The sequence below is a fragment of the Coregonus clupeaformis genome, chromosome 17, assembly GCF_020615455.1.
Source record: "Coregonus clupeaformis isolate EN_2021a chromosome 17, ASM2061545v1, whole genome shotgun sequence".
Classification (NCBI taxonomy): domain Eukaryota; kingdom Metazoa; phylum Chordata; class Actinopteri; order Salmoniformes; family Salmonidae; genus Coregonus; species Coregonus clupeaformis.
Window position 1 is genome coordinate 52,081,466 of NC_059208.1, and position 20,000 is coordinate 52,101,465.

General features: G+C 45.7%; 1 protein-coding gene across 11 annotated transcripts in view; it reads right to left on the reverse strand.

Moving 5' to 3' along the window:
- Positions 1 to 20,000, reverse strand: part of LOC121585869 (cytoplasmic dynein 1 intermediate chain 1) — a 131,019-nt gene that overhangs the window by 22,718 nt on the left and 88,301 nt on the right. For all 11 annotated transcript variants that reach the window (XM_041902164.1, XM_041902162.1, XM_041902163.1 and 8 more), the window contains 3 exons: positions 19,372 to 19,485; positions 11,697 to 11,830; positions 11,342 to 11,486 (listed from right to left, as the gene is read on the reverse strand). In XM_041902164.1, coding sequence (XP_041758098.1) covers positions 11,342 to 11,486; positions 11,697 to 11,830; positions 19,372 to 19,485 — 393 coding nt within the window. The remainder of the gene's footprint in view (positions 1 to 11,341; positions 11,487 to 11,696; positions 11,831 to 19,371; positions 19,486 to 20,000) is intronic.

Here is a 20,000-nt window from a genome sequence, read left to right on the forward strand (position 1 = left end):
AGAGAGAGAGAGAGAGAGAGAGAGAGATAGAGAGAGGGAGAGCGAGAGATGCAATGAAAGAGAGAGAGAGAGAGAGAGAGAGAGAGAGAGAGAGAGCGAGAGGGAGGGAGGCAGAGAGAGATCTATCTAGGACTAAATATCAGCAACACAGTAGCTTTCGCATGGCTGTGAATGAGCTGAGAGACAAAGCAAGATTAGCATTCTATGCCATTAAAATAAACATTAAAATCGAAATTCCAATTAGAACCTGGCTCACAATTTTCCAATCAGTTATAGAACCAATTGCTCTATATTGCAGCGAAGTATGGGGTCCGCTCTCTAATAATGAATTTACCAAATGGGACAAACATCCAATCAAACATCCATTCATGCAGAGTTTTGCAAGAGTTTATTGCAAGTGCAAAGAAAAACGCCAAATAACTCATTTTAGAGCTGAATTGGGCCAATACCCCCTCCTTATTCTAATTGAAAAAAGAGCCGTCAAATTTTACAACCATCTAAAAACAAGCGACCCCGAAACATTTCATCACACAGCCCTACAATGTCAAGAGATTAAACAAGAGAAGAGTTCCCTCAGCCAACTGGTTCTGAGTCTCAGTTCACTAACCCAAACCAACTCCATAGAGCCTCAGGAAAGCACTCAGAAAATCTGGCCCAACCAAATTGTCACAAAGCAAAAAGAAAAATATATCATCTATTGGAAAGACACCACAAAACATCAAAGTAAACTTCAATGCTATTTGTCTCTAAACAGACAGTACATGGTGGCAGACTATGTGACTGATAGAAAACGGAGGAAAACAATGACTAGGTACAGACTCAGTGAGCACAGTCTGGCTATAGAGACCGGTCGTCACAGGCAAACCTTGCTACCCAGAGAGGACAGGCTGTGATCACTCTGCCCCCGGGGAGAGGTAGAGACAGAGCTGCATTTCCTATTACACTGTGACCAATACTCAGAATTATCATTCAGTACAAATAATTTGAAACGATAAAAAATCTCATATTTATTGGATGAAAAGGCAAAATGTGCAGTTTTGGCAGCCAAATATGTGTCCTCCTGCCACAACCTGAGGGACGGCCAGTGAAAAGTGTAATGTAATGTCATTAATATTTCCCATCTTGTTTTGGCTTTCATACCATGCCATGTGGCTTTTCAGTCATGTTGAGACTGGCCTACTGCTACTGCTTTAATGTATCATTATTCTCATTAATATTGTTGTTGTAGTTTCTGTTAATGGGAATACCATTTCCACTACTACTACTACTACTATTATTATTATTGATGCCTTATTGCTGTTGGTTCCACCATTGTTGTTATATGTGTACTTTTACAATGTAAGTAATTTAACTTGCCATGTCAATAAAGTCAGCTGAATTGAATTAAATTGAATTGAGAGAGAGAGAGAGAGAGAGAGAGAGAGAGAGAGAGAGAGAGAGAGAGAGAGAGAGAGAGAGAGAGAGAGAGAGAGAGAGAGAGAGAGAGAGAGAGAGAGAGAGAGAGAGAGAGAGAGAGAGAGGGATGCAATGAGAGAGAGAGGGAGGCATAGAGAGAGAGAGAGAGAGAGAGAGAGAGAGAGAGAGAGAGAGAGAGAGAGAGAGAGAGAGAGAGAGAGGGATGCAGTGTGAGAGAGGGAGAGGGAGGCATAGAGAGAGAGAGAGAGAGAGAGAGAGAGAGAGAGAGAGAGAGAGAGAGAGAGAGAGAGAGAGAGAGAGAGAGAGAGAGAGAGAGAGAGAGAGAGAGAAAGAGAGAGAAAGAAAGGGAGGCAGAGAGAGAGAGAGAGAGACAGAAAGAGAGAGGGGGGATGCAGCTTCCCTATCAAATCTAAAAATCTCTAACAGAAAACCAAAGAAAAGTAATAACAGTGATAAATGGTTTGATGAAGAATGCAAAAACCTAAGAAAGAAATTGAGAAACCTATCCAACCAAAAACATAGAGACCCAGAAAACCTGAGCCTACGCCTTCACTATGGTGAATCACTAAAACAATACAGAAATACACTACGGAAAAAGAAGGAACAGCATGTCAGAAATCAGCTCAATGTAATTGAAGAATCCATAGACTCTAACCACTCCTGGGAAAATTGGAAAACACTAAACCAACAACAACACGAAGAGCTATCTATCCTAAACGGAGATGTATGGGTAAACCACTTCTCCAATCTTTTTGGCCCTATAACAGAGAACAAACAGCAAAAAAATATACATGATCAAATGCAAATCTTAGAATCAACTATTAAAGACTACCAGAACCCACTGGATTCTCCAATTACATTGAATGAACTACAGGACAAAATACAAACCCTCCAACCCAAAAGTCCTGTGGTGTTGATGGTATCCTCAATGAAATGATAAAATATACAGACCACAAATTTCAATTAGCTATACTTAAACTCTTTAACATCATCCTTAGCTCTGGCATCTTCCCCAATATTTGGAACCAAGGACTGATCACCCCAATCCACAAAAAGTGGAGACAAATTTGACCCCAATAACTACCGTGGGATATGCGTCAACAGCAACCTTGGGAAAATCCTCTGCATTATCATTAACAGCAGACTAGTTCATTTCCTCAGTGAAAACAATGTACTGAGCAAATGTCAAATTGGCTTTTTACCAAATTACCGTACGACAGACCATGTATTCACCCTGCACACCCTAATTGACAAACAAACAAACCAAAACAAAGGCAAAGTCTTCTCATGCTTTGTTGATTTCAAAAAAGCTTTTGACTCAATTTGGCATGAGGGTCTGCTATACAAATTTATGGAAAGTGGGGTTGGGGGAAAAACATACGACATTATAAAATCCATGTACACAAACAACAAGTGTGCGGTTAAAATTGGCAAAAAACACACACATTTCTTTCCACAGGGCCGTGGGGTGAGACAGAGATGCAGTTTAAGCCCCACCCTCTTCAACATATATATCAACGAATTGGCGAGGGCACTAGAACAGTCTGCAGCACCCGGCCTCACCCTACTAGAATCTGAAGTCAAATGTCTTCTGTTTGCTGATGATCTGGTGCTTCTGTCACCAACCAAGGAGGGCCTACAGCAGCACCTAGATCTTCTGCACAGATTCTGTCAGACCTGGGCCCTGACAGTAAATCTCAGTAAGACAAAAATAATGGTGTTCCAAAAAGGTCCAGTTGCCAGGACCACAAATACAAATTCCATCTAGACACCGTTGCCCTAGAGCACACAAAAAACTATACATACCTCGGCCTAAACATCAGCGCCACAGGTAACTTCCACAAAGCTGTGAACGATCTGAGAGACAAGGCAAGAAGGGCCTTCTATGCCATCAAAAGGAACATAAAATTTGACATACCAATTAGGATCTGGCTAAAAATACTTGAATCAGTTATAGAACCCATTGCCCTTTATGGTTCTGAGGTCTGGGGTCCGCTCACCAACCAAGAATTCACAAAATGGGACAAACACCAAATTGAGACTCTGCATGCAGAATTCTGCAAAAACATCCTCCGTGTACAACGCAAAACACCAAATAATGCACGCAGAGCAGAATTAGGCCAATACCCGCTAATTATCAAAATCCAGAAAAGTGCCGTTAAATTCTATAACCACTTAAAAGGAAGCGATTCCCAAACCTTCCATAACAAAGCCATCACCTACAGAGAGATGAACTTGGAGAAGAGTCCCCTAAGTAAGCTTGTCCTGGGGCTCTGTTCACAAACACAAACAGACCCCACACAGCCCCAGGACAACCACAACAACAACAACAACAACACAATTAGACCCAACCAAATCATGAGAAAACAAAAAGAGAATTACTTGACACATTGGAAAGAACAAACAAAAAAACAGAGCAAACTATAATGCTATTTGGCCCTAAACAGAGAGTACACAGTGGCAGAATACCTGACCACTGTGACTGACCCAAACTTAAGGAAAGCTTTGACTATGTACAGACTCGGTGAGCATAGCCTTGCTATTGAGAAAGGCCGCCGTAGGCAGACCTGGCTCTCAAGAGAAGACAGGCTATGTGCACACTGCCCACAAAATGAGGTGGAAACTGAGCTGCACTTCCTAACCTCCTGCCAAATGTATGACCATATTAGAGACACATATTTCCCTCAGATTACAGAGATCCACAAAGAATTCGAAAACAAACCCAATTTTGATAAACTCCCTTATCTACTGGGTGAAAAACCACAGTGTGCCATCACAGCTGCAAGATTTGTGACCTGTTGCCACAAGAAAAGGGCAACCAGTGAAGAACAAACACCATTGTAAATACAACCCATATGTATGTTTATTTATTTTCCCATTTGTACTTTAACTATTTGCACATTGTTACAACACTGTATATTTACATAATATGACATTTGAAATTTCTTTATTCTTTTGAAACTTCTGAGTGTAATGTTTACTGTTAATATTTATTGTTTATTTCACTTTTGTTTACTATCTACTTCACTTGCTTTGGCAATGTTAACACACGTTTCCCATGCCAATAAAGCCCTTAAAGTGAATTGAATTGAATTGAATTGAGAGAGAGAGAGAGGCATAGAGAGAGAGAGAGAGGTGCCGTGTGAGAGAGAGAGAGGGAGGCATAGAGAGAGAGAGAAAGAGAGGGAGGCAGAGAGAGAGAGAGAGAGAGAGAGAGAGAGGGGGGTGCAGTGAGAGAGAGGGGGGTGCAGTGAGAGAGAGAGGGGGGATGCAGTGAGAGACAGAGAGAGAGAGAGGGAGGCATAGAGAGAGAGAGAGAGAGAGAGAGAGAGAGAGAGAGAGAGAGAGAGAGAGAGAGAGAGAGAGAGAGAGAGAGAGAGAGAGAGAGAGAGAGAGAGGGATGCAGTGTGTGAGAGAGAGAGGGAGGCATAGAGAGAGAGAGAAAGAGAGGGAGGCAGAGAGAGGGGGGATGCAGTGAGAGAGAGGGGGTGCAGTGAGAGAGCGAGAGAGGGGGGATGCAGAGAGAGAGAGAGAGAGAGAGAAAGAGGGAGGGAGGGATGCAATGAGAGAGAGAGGGAGGCATAGAGAGAGAGAGAGAGAGAGAGAGAGAGAGAGAGAGAGAGAGAGAGAGAGAGAGAGGGAGGGAGGGATGCAATGAGAGAGAGAGGGAGGCATAGAGAGAGAGAGAGAGAAAGAGAGGGAGGCAGAGAGAGAGAGATAGAGACAGAGAGAGAGGGGGGATGCAGTGAGAGGGGGGGGTGCAGTGAGAGAGAGATAGAGGGGGATGCAGTGAGAGACAGAGAGAGAAAGAAAGAAAGAAAGAAAGAAAGAAAGAAAGAAAGAAAGAAAGAAAGAAAGAAAGAAAGAAAGAAAGAAAGAGAGGCAGGCAGAGAGAGAGGCAGGCAGAGAGAGAGAGAGAGGGAGCAGACTGAGTGGCGCTGCTGCAGCCTTGGGGTCTGTCTGGGAAGGGCCTAATTAAAAAGCTTTGCACATTCACAGTGTCATAAAAACAGAAGACATGAAAGTCTCCCTCTCCAAAGGTGTACTGTAACCTTAGCGGAACAGCTGTCTGAGGGGAAGAATCAAAGAACAAACAGAGGGAGAGAAAGAGTGGGAAGAGAGAGAGAGAAAGAGCGAGAGAGAGCGAGAGAGAGACAGAAAGGGAGCGAGAGAGACAGAGAATCCCCCTTCTTATCCTCCTCCCACATCTGTCAGAGAGAATTCCAGAGGTTTGCTAAATGCATTCAGGACAGGTAGGGGAGTGGGAGTCAGGTAGACTAGGTTAGGACATAAAGACAGACAACCTGGGAGGAATGTGCTCTGACTTTCCCCTCTCCCTCCCTCTCTCCCTTCACCACTCCTCACTTCCCTCCCCTTTCTCCTCTCCCCCCTCCTCTCCTCTCGTCCCTCCTCTCCCCCCTCCCCCATCCCCTCTCTTCTCCCCTCTCTCCTCCCTTCTCCTCTCCTCTCTCCCTCTCTCCACTCTCCCAGCTCAGCCAGTCCCAGCCAGGCGACAGCAGTTATGAGAGTCTGTGAGAACCACAGGGAGGGACAGGAATGCACACACACCTGACCACAGCCACCTACTACACACACACACACACACACACACACACACACACAAGGGCAGAGGGACACACACACACACACACACACCTGACCAGAGCAGGCGGAAGAGACGCCACATACATACTAAGAAAAAAAATACTACATACTAAGAAAAAGACACACACACACACCAATGAAAACCTTAAGAGAGAACCAATTTCAAGCCTCAATTGAAACTGTTTGCCAGCCATCAACATGATGTTAAAGGTCGACGTTTTCTTAATCTTCCTTTTCTATCAGTCTATGGGCTGAGTGAGTGACTCATCACTCTCTCTCCCCTCTCTCTCTCCTCCCCCCTCTCTCTTTTTCTCTCACCCTCTCTCTATCTTCTCTCTCTCTTGCTCTCTGTCAGACTTCTATCTTCTGAGTCACATACTGTATAACTGTCTATATAATCTGAATCTAGCTTTTAGGATCTCAGTATCTAATCCACAGCAACACGTCCAGATCCGAGCGGCGCCGGCACTGAGGCTGCTCTTTATCCTACACACACACACACACAAAATTATAAACAGAACTGGAGTTCCAACAGAGAGAATCCAGGTCTGTAGATTCCAAACTGGAGTTCCAACAGAGAGAATCCAGGCCTGTAGATTCCAAACTGGAGTTTCAACAGAAAGAATCCCGGCCTGAAGATTCCAAACTGGAGTTCCAACAGAGAGAATCCAGGCCTGTAGATTCCAAACTGGAGTTTCAACAGAGAGAATCCCGGCCTGAAGATTCCAAACTGGAGTTCCAACAGAGAGAATCCAGGCCTGTAGATTCCAAACTGGAGTTTCAACAGAGAGAATCCAGGCCTGTAGATTCCAAACTGGAGTTTCAACAGAGAGAATCCAGGCCTGTAGATTCCAAACTGGAGTTTCAACAGAGAGAATCCAGGCCTGTAGATTCCAAACTGGAGTTCCAACTGAGAGAATCCAGGCCTGTAGATTCCAAACTGGAGTTTCAACAGGGAGAATCCAGGTCTGTAGATTCCAAACTGGAGTTTCAACAGAGAGAATCCAGGCCTGTAGATTCCAAACTGGAGTTTCAACAGGGAGAATCCAGGCCTGTAGATTCCAAACTGGAGTTTCAACAGGGAGAATCCAGGCCTGTAGATTCTAAACCGGTTCCAACAGAGACTCCAGGCCAGTAGATTCCAAACTGGAGTTTCAACAGAGAGAATCCAGACCTGGTGATTCCAAACCGGTTCCAACAGAGACTCCAGGCCAGTAGATTCCAAACTGGAGTTCCAACAGAGAGAATCCAGGCCTGTAGATTCCAAACCGGTTCCAACAGAGACTCCAGGCCAGTAGATTCCAAACTGGAGTTCCAACAGGGAGAATCCAGGCCTGTAGATTCCAAACCGGTTCCAACAGAGACTCCAGGCCAGTAGATTCCAAACTGGTGTTCCAACAGAGAGACTCCAGGCCAGTAGATTCCAAACTAGAGTTCCAACAGAGAGACTCCAGGCCAGTAGATTCCAAACTGGAGTTCCAACAGAGAGAATCCAGGCCTGTAGATTCCCAACCGGTTCCAACAGAGACTCCAGGCCAGTAGATTCCAAACTGGAGTTCCAACAGGGAGAATCCAGGCCTGTAGATTCCAAACCGGTTCCAACAGAGACTCCAGGCCAGTAGATTCCAAACTGGAGTTCCAACAGGGAGAATCCAGGCCAGTAGATTCCAAACCGGTTCCAACAGAGACTCCAGGCCAGTAGATTCCAAACCGGTTCCAACAGAGACTCCAGGCCAGTAGATTCCAAACTGGTGTTCCAACAGAGAGACTCCAGGCCAGTAGATTCCAAACTAGAGCTCCAACAGAGAGACTCCAGGCCAGTAGATTCCAAACTGGTGTTCCAACAGAGAGACTCCAGACCTGTAGATTCCAAACTGGTGTTCCAACAGAGAGACTCCAGGCCTGTAGATTCCAAACTAGAGTTCCAACAGAGAGACTCCAGGCCAGTAGATTCCAAACTAGAGTTCCAACAGAGAGACTCCAGGTATGTCTTTCCTCCTCTGTTTCCATTCACTCTCTGTCTCCGACAAACATCTCTCACCAAGTCTACGGCAGCATCCCAAATGACACCCTATTCCCTATTTAGTGCACTACATTTGACCAGGGCCCATAGGGCCATTGGGTGCCATTTGGGACACATCCTACAACTGCTGGGAAACAAAGAAGGGGCAGAGAAATCATTATGAAGAACTTCATAAATGTGATCTGACTAAGGACATCAGGTCAAACCAGGCCAAATAGTGGAATGAAGATCTTATGATGAGTAGGCTTCCTTCATTCTCTCTAACTTACAGGGCACACAATCAAACCAGAGAGACACTTATTATTACAATCTGATGGTTAGCCGTAATGATCCATCAGCTGAACTGTGACCTAGCATGAATGAGCATGGTCTAAACAGTACCATGTCTAAACAGTACCATGTCTAAACAGTACCATGTCTAAACAGTACCATGTCTAAACAGTACCATGTCTAAACAGTACCATGGTCTAAACAGTACCATGGTCTCCTCTCAGACACTATATGTGTCCCAAATTACATCCTATTCCCTAGTGTAGTGCACTACATAGGGAATAAGGTTCCATTTCAGACGCAGACATTGTTTTCTATGTAGAGAACCGGGTGCCAATATTGTGCACTACTAGAACACTACACATCACTGGGGCCAAGCTTCCTGCCATCCAGGACCTCTATACCAGGCGGTGTCAGAGGAAGGCCCAAAAAATTGTCAAAGACTCCAGTCACCCTAGTCATAGACTGTTCTCTCTGCTACCGCACGGCAAGCGGTACCGGAGCACCAAATCTAGGTCCAAAAGGCTCCTTAACAGCTTCTACCCCCAAGCCATAAGACTGCTGAACAATTACTAAAATGGCCACCTGGACTATTTGCATTGACACTCACTGTTTATTATCTATGCAGTCACTTTACCCCTACCTACATGTACAAATTACCTCGACTAACCTGTACCCCCGCACATTAACTCGGTACCGGTACCCCCTGTATATAGCCTCGTTATTGTTATTTTATATATTTATTTATTTATTTTATTTGTTACTTTCGTTTATTTATGGAAATATTTTCTTAACTCTATTTTCTTAAAACTGCATTGTTGGTTGAGGGCTTGTAAGTAAGCATTTCACGGTAAGGTCTACACCTGTTGTATTCGGTGCATGTGAAAAATTACATTTGATTTGATATAGGGAATAGGGTGCCATTTCAGACACAGAAACTTTTTTCTATGGTCACAACTAGACCGAGACGGTTAAGTTCTGCATTCTCAGTCTCTAGATGTTTCCCTGTCAACAGTCTAGCAGCTCACAACCTGAACCTACATGTTTTCATAACCACAATATTTGCAACATTCCGACATCTGCATTCTGGCGTTTTTGTCTCTGTAGAGCTGTGTCTTTTGATGGCGTTGACGGTAAACCTCTAGGGTAGCCTTAGGTAAGCAAAGGCTAGCCAGCTAAGGTACACACACACACACACACACACACACACACACACACACACACACACACACACACACACACACACACACACATTCCTATGGTACCCCTCAAAGGGGAGGGGATTCCTCAAACAACACTCTCCTACAGAATGTTTTAATATCTGTCATGATACACTTGGCATATGAGTTATAGACTTGGTGCATCTACACGTTGAACATATCACTGAATAATACATACAGTTGTAGTATCTGAGCATATTACATTGTAGTCATTTAGCAGACGTTCTTATCCAGAGCAACTTACAGTTAGTGACTACATACTGTACATTTTCATACTGGCCCCCCGTGGGAATCGAACCCACAACCCTGGCATTGCAAATGCCATGCTCTACCAACTGAGCTACACGGGGGGCTAGTGTGTATCTGTTGAGTGTACTGTGACACATGCACACATTAAATATGTCACACATAAAAATAAAACAATGTTAGAGTTTACTGTATATCAAATTGATCCAGGCTGAAGATGAAAATGTTTTTATTGTACGTTTTCTATTTTAGGTTTGTATTTATTTTGGATTTCATGCTATCTTGGTCTTTCAGTGGAGTGAGTCTTTTGATGGGGTCATCTTTTCTCTCCTCTCCTCTCCTCTCCTCTCCTCTCCTCTCCTCTCCTCTCCTCTCCTCTCCTCTCCTCTCCTCTCCTCTCCCCTACCCTCCTCTCCTCTATCCTCCTCTCCCCTCCTCTCCTCTACTCTTCCCTCTCCTCCTCTCCTCTCCTCCCCTTCCCTTCTCTCCTCTCCTCTCCTCTCCTCCCCCCCTCCTCTCCTCTCCCCTCCTCTCCTCTCCTCTCTCTCCCTCTCTCCTCTCCTCTCCTCTCCCCTCCTTCCTCCCTCCCTCCTCTCCCACCCCCCCCTCCTCTCCCCTTCCCTCCTCTCCTCTACCCTCCCCTCCTCTCCTCTTCCCTCCTCTTCTCTTCTTCCTAAACCAACCCTGTGGCCTTCCAGCCAGATGGATTCCTCCCTCCCTTCTCCCTTCCTCCCTCTTTCCTCCCTCTGTCCATCTATGTGGTGGTTGTGGTGTGCTCCTCTGTCTCCAGACAGAAGGGCCAGAGTGGGAGATAAAGGAGTTCCACAGCAGTCTGCAGCCTCCCTGGCCCCCGCTGCCTCTCTGTGGTTTGAACCCCAGTCAACAGCCTCACTCCACCCCTTCTCTCCATCCCTCTCTTCATCCCTCATTCCCTTTCTTCATCCATCCATACTTTGCTTCCTCCCTCCACAGTCCACTCCAGTCCAGTCGGTTCACTGCCACGGACACATAACCTCCCTCCCTCCTCCCTCCCTCCTCCTCCCTCTTTCTCTCCTTCCCTCCTCCCTCCAAAAATGTATCCAGCTGAGCTCCTGTCAGGCCCACAGTCCAGTCCATTCACGTTGACGTTTGAACCAGACAGAGAAAGGAGACCTGGAGGACACAGGTTGAAATAAAGAGCTCTTCCTACCTCAGTGTTCCACAGTTTGACAGTCCAGTATAAAGAGCTCTTCCTACCTCAGTGTTCCACAGTTTGACAGTCCAGTATAAAGAGCTCTTCCTACCTCAGTGTTCCAGTTTGACAGTCCAGTATAAAGAGCTCTTCCTACCTCAGTGTTCCAGTTTGACAGTCTAGTATAAAGAGCTCTTCCTACCTCAGTGTTCCACAGTTTGACAGTCCAGTATAAAGAGCTCTTCCTACCTCAGTGTTCCACAGTTTGACAGTCCAGTATAAAGAGCTCTTCCTACCTCAGTGTTCCACAGTTTGACAGTCCAGTATAAAGAGCTCTTCCTACCTCAGTGTTCCACAGTTTGACAGTCCAGTATAAAGAGCTCTTCCTACCTTAGTGCTCCACAGTTTGACAGTCCAGTCGAACGACGAGGTGACGAAGAGGTGGGAGAAGTCTACGGGGCCAACGGCGTTGTGACAGCTGAGGCCCGTCACGGGCCCATGGTGGCCCTCGAACATTTCACAGATGCCCGCCTTACTGCAAAGGAGCATGGGAGAGAGAGAGAGCTCGTGTCAGAGAGAACAGAGGACACATTTTGGGTGGTGGTGGGGGGGGTAACAGAAGCTTGTAGTTGGTATTATTACAGTAGGTTATGAGATATAATGTATAAAAACATTAAGCTTAAAGTATGTGTGTGTGTGTGTGTGTGTGTGTGTGTGTGTGTGTGTGTGTGTGTGTTCCTCTGACCTGCCGTGTCTAGATGCGGTGTACACGGTTCCCTCCTCACTCCCCACCACATAATTATTGACGTCTCCAGTGGGGAACGCCATGCCTGTCACAGCCACCGGTTTAGACTTGTTGTACACCAGCTCCATGCTCTCCTACAACACACACACAGAGAGAGTTAAATGTTTCAAGAAAAACACAATTATCGTACGGTAGTCTGTACATGGCTGCTATCACCATGTACATTCGGAAATGTTAAGATTGGTTGTGCTGACCTAGTTACAATGAGTCTGTCACATAGACATACTGCAGTTATATAGCACACATTGTGTTTGATAGGGCTTTGTCATGGAATTAGCTACACTGTTTGATAAGGCTTTGTCATGGAATTAGCTACACTGTTTGATAGGGCTTTGTCAATGGTATTAGCTACACTGTTTGATAGGGCTTTGTCATGGTATTAGCTACACTGTTTGATAGGGCTTTGTCATGGAATTAGTTAGCTACACCGTTTGATAGGGCTTTGTCATGGAATTAGTTAGCTACACCGTTTGATAGGACTTTGTCATGGAATTAGTTAGCTACACCGTTTGACAGGGCTTTGTCATGGAATTAGTTAGCTACACCGTTTGATAGGGCTTTGTCATGGAATTAGTTAGCTACACCATTTGATAGGGCTTTGTCATGGAATTAGTTAGCTACACCGTTTGATAGGGCTTTGTCATGGAATTAGTTAGCTACACCGTTTGATAGGGCTTTGTCATGGAATTAGTTAGCTACACTGTTTGATAGGGCTTTGTCATGGAATTAGTTAGCTACACCATTTGATAGGGCTTTGTCATGGAATTAGTTAGCTACACCGTTTGATAGGGCTTTGTCATGGAATTAGTTAGCTACACTGTTTGATAGGGCTTTGTCATGGAATTAGCTACACCATTTGTATGAGTCAGTTATAGTACCATTCTCTTTAATAATTAATTAGTGCCTGGATACACTGCCGGGAGAGGTTGTGTTTTCTCTAGCAGGAGGTAAGCTTGGCTTCTTATATGGTGTTGAGTAAAGCTTAAACCATGTATTTAGTTTGTAGGTAGGTATTGTAGTTAGGTATTGTAGGTAGTTTACTTAGGTAGTTATTGTAGGTTATTGTAGGTAATTATTGTAGGTAAGGATTGTATTCGGCGGAGCCCGGCGAAGCACGAGGCTAGCTAACCCACTACCTGGACCAACAAAGCTAGCTAGCTAGCGGGTAGCTACTGGTAACTTTTAGCAACTGTGGATAGTTGTTTCCAATGTTATTTCACGCTTAAGAGTACCTGTAATTAAGCCAGCTAGCTACCTACCATTCAGCAGTTTTTCTAACCTCATTATCCGAGGCATTAACGTTAGGTAGTTAGTAGCTACTGTACTTAATTACAGCTACTGATTGCAGAAGACCACAGCTACAGCTACTGATGTCTTCTTGTCTGCCACCCAGACAGCTGGCGTCGGATAAGTTTGGCTTTATACATAGCTTGGGCTTTGTCGAGTAAGGCTTAAACTATGTATTTAGATTGTAGTTAGGTATTATAGGTAGGCATCGTGGGCTGTATATTATTAGGTATTATAGGTAGGCATCGTGGGCTGTTGTGGGTAGTTATTGTAGGTTAGCATTGTATTCGGCGGTGCCGGGTGTAGCACGAAGCTAGCTAGCTAGCTAACTCACCTCCTGGACTAGCTGGCGAGTAGCTATTAGCAACGGTAGCAACTAAATACAATATCCTTTTAGCCAGCCACATTTGTTCGCAGCGCCGCCGTTTTTCAAACAAAGTCAACACAGCAGCCATTGCTAGCTAGCCAACAAGACCAGCTAGCTGTACTGTAGCAGCTAAATACAATATATTTGTGCTAGCTAGCCAACGTTTAATTATTGCTGCATGATGAAAGGAACTAGACACGGACACGAATTATCTGTTTAGTGTGTTAACACACTATTGGTAGTTTGTTGTAACCAAGTATTGGTGCTAAACTGTGTGTTATTGGATGCTAGCATGCTAGTTAGCTATAGCGTCATAGTTAGCTAGCTGAATAAAGTAAGTTGAGTCTAATCCTTGAAACATTGAACCGCTGTAGTTCACAACAATTCTAATTTCTAAAGTGGAAGTTGGGAGAGTTTTATTCGGGTGGTTCAGTGAAACAATTATAGTTTCTGAGGTGAAGTTGGGAGAGTTATATTTGGGAGTTTTGGTTTTTACTCTCTCCTTTCCCAGATGTTTAGTTCATTTCATTCCGATCTCCTCTGCATTATTGTAGCCATTTGCTACAGCCTGTCAACTATGCCTCTGCCTATCCCTGTTCTCTCCTCTCCACACAGGCTACACAAACGCCTCACACCGCGTGGCTGCTGCCTCTCTAACCTGGTTGTCCCTGCACGCACCCCACACCTGGAGTTCCAGGTCTCAGGCAGCCTCTGGAACTGCCGTTCTGCTGCCAACAAGGCTGACTTCATCCCAGCCTATGCTACCCTCCAGTCCCTCGACTTCCTGGCGCTGACGGAAACATGGATTACCACTGAAAACACTGCTACTCCTACTGCTCTCTCCTCGTCTGACCATGTGTTCTCGCATACCCCGAGAGCATCTGGTCAGAGGGGTGGTGGCACAGGAATCCTCATCTCTCCCAAGTGGACATTCTCAATTTTTCCCCTAACCCATCTGTCTATCTCCTCATTTGAATTCCATGCTGTCACAGTCACTAGCCCATTTAAGCTTAATATCCTTGTCATCTATCGCCCTCCAGGTTCCCTTGGAGAGTTCATCAATGAGCTTGACGCCTTGATAAGTTCCTTTCCTGAGGATGGCTCACCCCTCACAGTTTTGGGGGATTTCAACCTCCCTACGTCTACATTTGACTCATTTCTCTCTGCCTCCTTCTTTCCACTCCTCTCCTCTTTTGACCTCACCCTCTCACCGTCCCCCCTACTCACAAGGCAGGCAATACGCTTGACCTCATCTTTACTAGATGCTGCTCTTCTACTAATCTCACTGCAACTCCCCTCCATGTCTCCGACCACTACTTTGTATCCTTTTCTCTCTCGCTCTCCTCCAACACTACTCACTCTGCCCCTACACAGATGGTAATGCGCCGCCGCAACCTTCGCTCTCTCTCTCCCACTACTCTCTCCTCTTCCATCCTATCATCTCTTCCCTCTGCTCAATCCTTCTCCCTCCAATCTCCTGATTCTGCCTCCTCAACCCTCCTCTCCTCCCTTTCTGCATCCTTTGACTCTCTGTGTCCCCTATCCTCCCGGCCGGCTCGGTCCTCCCCTCCAGCTCCGTGGCTTGATGACTCATTGCGAGCTCACAGAACAGAGCTCCGGGCAGCGGAGCGGAAATGGAAGAAAACTAAACTCCCTGCCGACCTGGCATCTTTTCACTCCCTCCTCTCTACATTTTCTTCATCTGTTTCTGCTGCTAAGGCCACTTTCTACCACTCTAAATTCCAAGCATCTGCCTCTAACCCTAGGAAGCTCTTTGCCACATTCTCCTCCCTGCTGAATCCTCCTCCCCCTCCCCCACCCTCCTCCCTCTCTGTGGATGACTTCGTCAACCATTTTGAAAAGAAGGTTGACGACATCCGATCCTCGTTTGTTAAGTCTAATGACACTGCTGGTCCTGCTCACACTGCCCTACCCTATGCTTTGACTTCTTTCTCCCCTCTCTCTCCAGATAAAATCTTGCGACTTGTGACTGCAGGCCGCCCAACAACCTGCCCGCTTGACCCCATCCCCTCCTCTCTTCTCCAGACCATCTCCGGTGACCTTCTCCCCTACCTCACCTCGCTGATCAACTCATCCTTGACCGCTGGCTATGTCCCTTCCGTCTTCAAGAGAGCGAGAGTTGCACCCCTTCTCAAAAAACCAACACTCGATCCCACTGATGTCAACAACTACAGACCAGTATCCCTTCTTTCTTTTCTTTCCAAAACTATTGAGCGTGCCGTCTTTAGCCAACTCTCTTGCTATCTCTCTCAGAATGACCTTCTTGATCCAAACCAGTCAGGTTTCAGGACTGGTCATTCAACTGAGACTGCTCTTCTCTGTGTCACGGAGGCTCTCCGCACTGCTAAAGCTAACTCTCTCTCCTCTGCTCTTGTCCTCTCCACCCTCTCCGAGCTGGGCATCTCCGGCGCGGCTCACTCCTGGATCGCGTCCTACCTGACCGGTCGCTCCTACCAAGTGGCGTGGCGAGAAGCTGTCTCCGCACCACGTGCTCTCACCACTGGCGTCCCCCAGGGCTCAGTTCTAGGCCCTCTCCTATTCTCCCTATACACCAAGTCACTTGGCTCTGTCATATCCTCACATGGCCTCTCCTATCATTGCTACGCTGACGATACACAACTAATCTTCTCCTTTCCCCCTTCTGATAACCAGGTGGCGAATCGCATCTCTGCATGTCTGGCAGACATATCAGTATGGATGACGGATCACCACCTCAAGCTGAACCTTGGCAAGACGGAGCTGCTCTTCCTCCCGGGAAGGACTGCCCGTTCCATGATCTCGCCATCACGGTTGACAACTCCGTTGTGTCCTCCTCCCAGAGTGCGAAGAGCCTTGGCGTGACCCTGGACAACACCCTGTCGTTCTCCGCTAACATCAAGGCGGTGACCCGATCCTGCAGGTTCATGCTCTACAACATTCGGAGAGTACGACCCTGCCTTACACAGGAAGCGGCACAGGTCCTAATCCAGGCACTTGTCATCTCCCGTCTGGATTACTGCAACTCGCTGTTGGCTGGGCTCCCTGCCTGTGCCATTAAACCCCTACAACTCATCCAGAATGCCGCAGCCCGTCTGGTGTTCAACCTTCCCAAGTTTTCTCACGTCACCCCGCTCCTCCGCACACTCCACTGGCTTCCAGTTGAAGCTCGCATCTGTTACAAGACCATGGTGCTTGCCTATGGAGCTGTGAGGGGATCGGCACCTCTGTACCTTCAGGCTCTGATCAGTCCCTACATCCAAACGAGGGCATTGGGTTCATCCACCTCTGGCCTGCTGGCTCCCCTTCCTCTGCGGAAGCATAGTTCCCGCTCAGCCCAGTCAAAACTGTTCGCTGCTCTGGCACCCCAATGGTGGAACAAGCTCCCTCACGACGCCAGGACAGCGGAGTCACTCACCACCTTCCGGAGACATTTGAAACCCCACCTCTTTAAGGAATACCTGGGATAGGATAAAGTAATCCTTCTACCCCCCTAAAAAAAAAAGAAAGAGATATTGTAAAGTGGTTATCCCACTGGCTATAGGGTGAATGCACCTATTTGTAAGTCGCTCTGGATAAGAGCGTCTGCTAAATGACGTAAATGTAAATGTAATGTAATGACAATATGTAGTATGTCATATGCATACAGGGCATTCGGAAAGTATTCAGACCCCTTGACTTTTTCCACATTTTATTATGTTACAGCCTTTTTCTAAAATTCATTAAATTGTTTTTTTCCCTAACACAATACCCCATAATACAAAGCAAAAACTGGTTTTTAGAAATGTTTACACATTTATCAAAAACAAATAATACATTTACATAAGCATTCAGACCCTTTACTCAGTACTTTGTTGAAGCATCTTTGGCAGTGATTACACCCTCAAGTCTTCTTGGGTATGACGCTACAAGCTTGGCACACCTGTATTTGGGGAGTTTCTCCCATTCTACTCTGCAGATCCTCTCAAGCTCTGTCAGGTTGGATGGGGAGCGTTGCTGCACAGCTATTTTCACGTCTCTCCAGAGATGTTCGATCAGGTTCATGACGGGGCTCAAGGACATTCAGAGACTTGTCCCGAAGCCACTCCTGCGTTGTCTTGGCTGTGTGCTTATGGTCGTTGTCCTGCTGGAAGGTGAACCTTCACCCCAGTCTGCGGTTCTGAGCCCTCTGGAGCAGGTTTTCATCAAGGATCTCTCTGTACTTTGCTCATCTTTGTCTCGATCCTGACTAGTCTCCCAGTCCCAGCCGCTGAATACCATCCCCACAGCATGATGCTGCCACCACCATGCTTCACCGTAGGGATGGTGCCAGGTTTACTCCAGACATGACACTTGGCATTCAGGCCAAAGAGTTCAATCTTGGTTTCATCAGACCAGAGAATCTTGTTTCTCATGGTTTCAGAGTCTTTAGGTGCATTTTGGCAAACTCCAAGCGGGCTGTCATGTACCTTTTACTGAGGAGTGGCTTCCGTCTGGCCACTTTACCATAAAGGCCTGATTGGTGGAGTGCTGGAGAGATGGTTGTCCTTCTGGAAGGTTCTCCCATCTCCACAGAGGAACTCTAAAGCTCTGTCAGAGTGACCATCGGGTTCTTGGTCACCTCCCTGACCAAGGCCCTTCTCCCCCGATTGCTCAGTTTGGCCGTGCGGCCAGCTCTAGGAAGAGTCTTGGTGGTTCCAAACTTCTTCCATTTAAGAATGATGGAGGCCACTGTGTTCTTAGGGACCTTCAATGCTGCAGGAATTTTTTGGTACCCTTAACCAGATCTGTGCCTCGACACAATCCTGTCTCAGAGCTCTACGGACAATTCCTTCGACATCATGGCTTGGTTTTTGCTCTGACATGCACTGTCAACTGTGGGACCTTATATAGAGAGGTGTGTACTGCCTTTCCAAATCATGTCCAATCAATTGAATTTACCATAGGTGGACTCCAATCAAGTTGTAGAAACATCTCAAGGATGATCAATGGAAACAGGATACACCTGAGCTCAATTTCGAGTCTTATAGCAAAGGGTCTGAATACTTATGTAAATAAGGTATTTCTGTTTTTTATTTGTAATACATTTGCAAAAAAATTCTAAAAACCTGTTTTCGCTTTGTCATTATGGGGTATTGTGTGTAGATTGATGAGGATTTTTATTTATTTAATCCATTTAGAATTAAAAGGTGGAAAAAGTCAAGGGGTCTGAATACTTTCCTAAGGCAATCTAATATCTTTGAGATTGCTGACTGTGGATCAGTCTGAATCAAATCAAATAAAATTTTATTTGCCACATGCACCAAATACAACAGGTGTAGACATTACCGTGAAATGCTTACTTACAGTCCTTAACCAACAATGCATTTATTTTTTAATAAAAAAGTAAAATAAAACAACAACAACAAAAAAGTGTTGAGAAAAAAAGAGCAGAAGTAAAATAAAATAACAGTAGGGAGGCTATATACAGGGGGGTACCGGTGCAGAGTCAATGTGCGGGGGCACCGGCTAGTTGAGGTAGTTGAGGTAATATGTACATGTGGGTAGAGTTAAAGTGACTATGCATAAATAATTAACAGAGTAGCAGCAGCGTAAAAAGATGGGGAGGGGGTGGGGGGGCAGTGCAAATAGTCTGGGTAGCCATGATTAGCTGTTCAGGAGTCTTATGGCTTGGGGGTAGAAGCTGTTGAGAAGCCTTTTGGACCAAGACTTGGCGCTCCGGTACCGCTTGCCGTGCTGTAGCAGAGAGAACAGTCTATGACTAGGGTGGCTGGAGTCTTTGACAATTTTGAGGGCCTTCCTCTGACACCGCCTGGTATAGAGGTCCTGGATGGTAGGAAGCTTGGCCCCAGTGATGTACTGGGCCGTACGCACTACCCTGAAGAAATTGGCCTTAATGCTACAGATTGCTGACTGTGGATCAGTCTGAAGAGATGGGCCTTAATGCTACAGGTCAGGTAGGACTGACCCTGCAACAGCTCTTACCTGGGGCTGAGAGAGCATGTCAAGGCTCCAGGAGCACATCCTGCCGTCTGTGGACACGGTGATCAGGTTGTTGGCATTCTGGGTTCCCACCACGTTTACACAGTACACCGGGTGCTACAGTACAGACAGTACAGACAGTGGAAGGACAGACAGGACAGACAGGACAGACACATGAAGAGAATGGCCATTTGTAAACACACTGGATGTTCGCCAAATACATTTGCATGTACAGGAATTTACCTTGGTGAAATGGTGCTGCTACAATAAACAGAATATACAGACAGACGATAAACATGATATACAGACAACATACTGTATGTAGAAGCAGTTTCAAATCCACATGTGGAATTTACACTATGTACACTGTAAGCGAAGAACTACAAGCTTAATTTTACACTAAGCTACATTATAAATGAGGTATGTTTGACATTGTGCCACTGAAGTTCCAATTCAGTTATTTAATTTGTATCTACATACTAGTGTTGTTTCTTAAATAGCTCTACACTCAATATTTATACTACTTTGAACAAACTGTGCTGTATTTCACATGTTTTTTCCTCTACAAATTGTAATATCTTATGAAAGTCATTAGCGGGTATGAAGTGAATCTACAATATGTCTTCCTACAA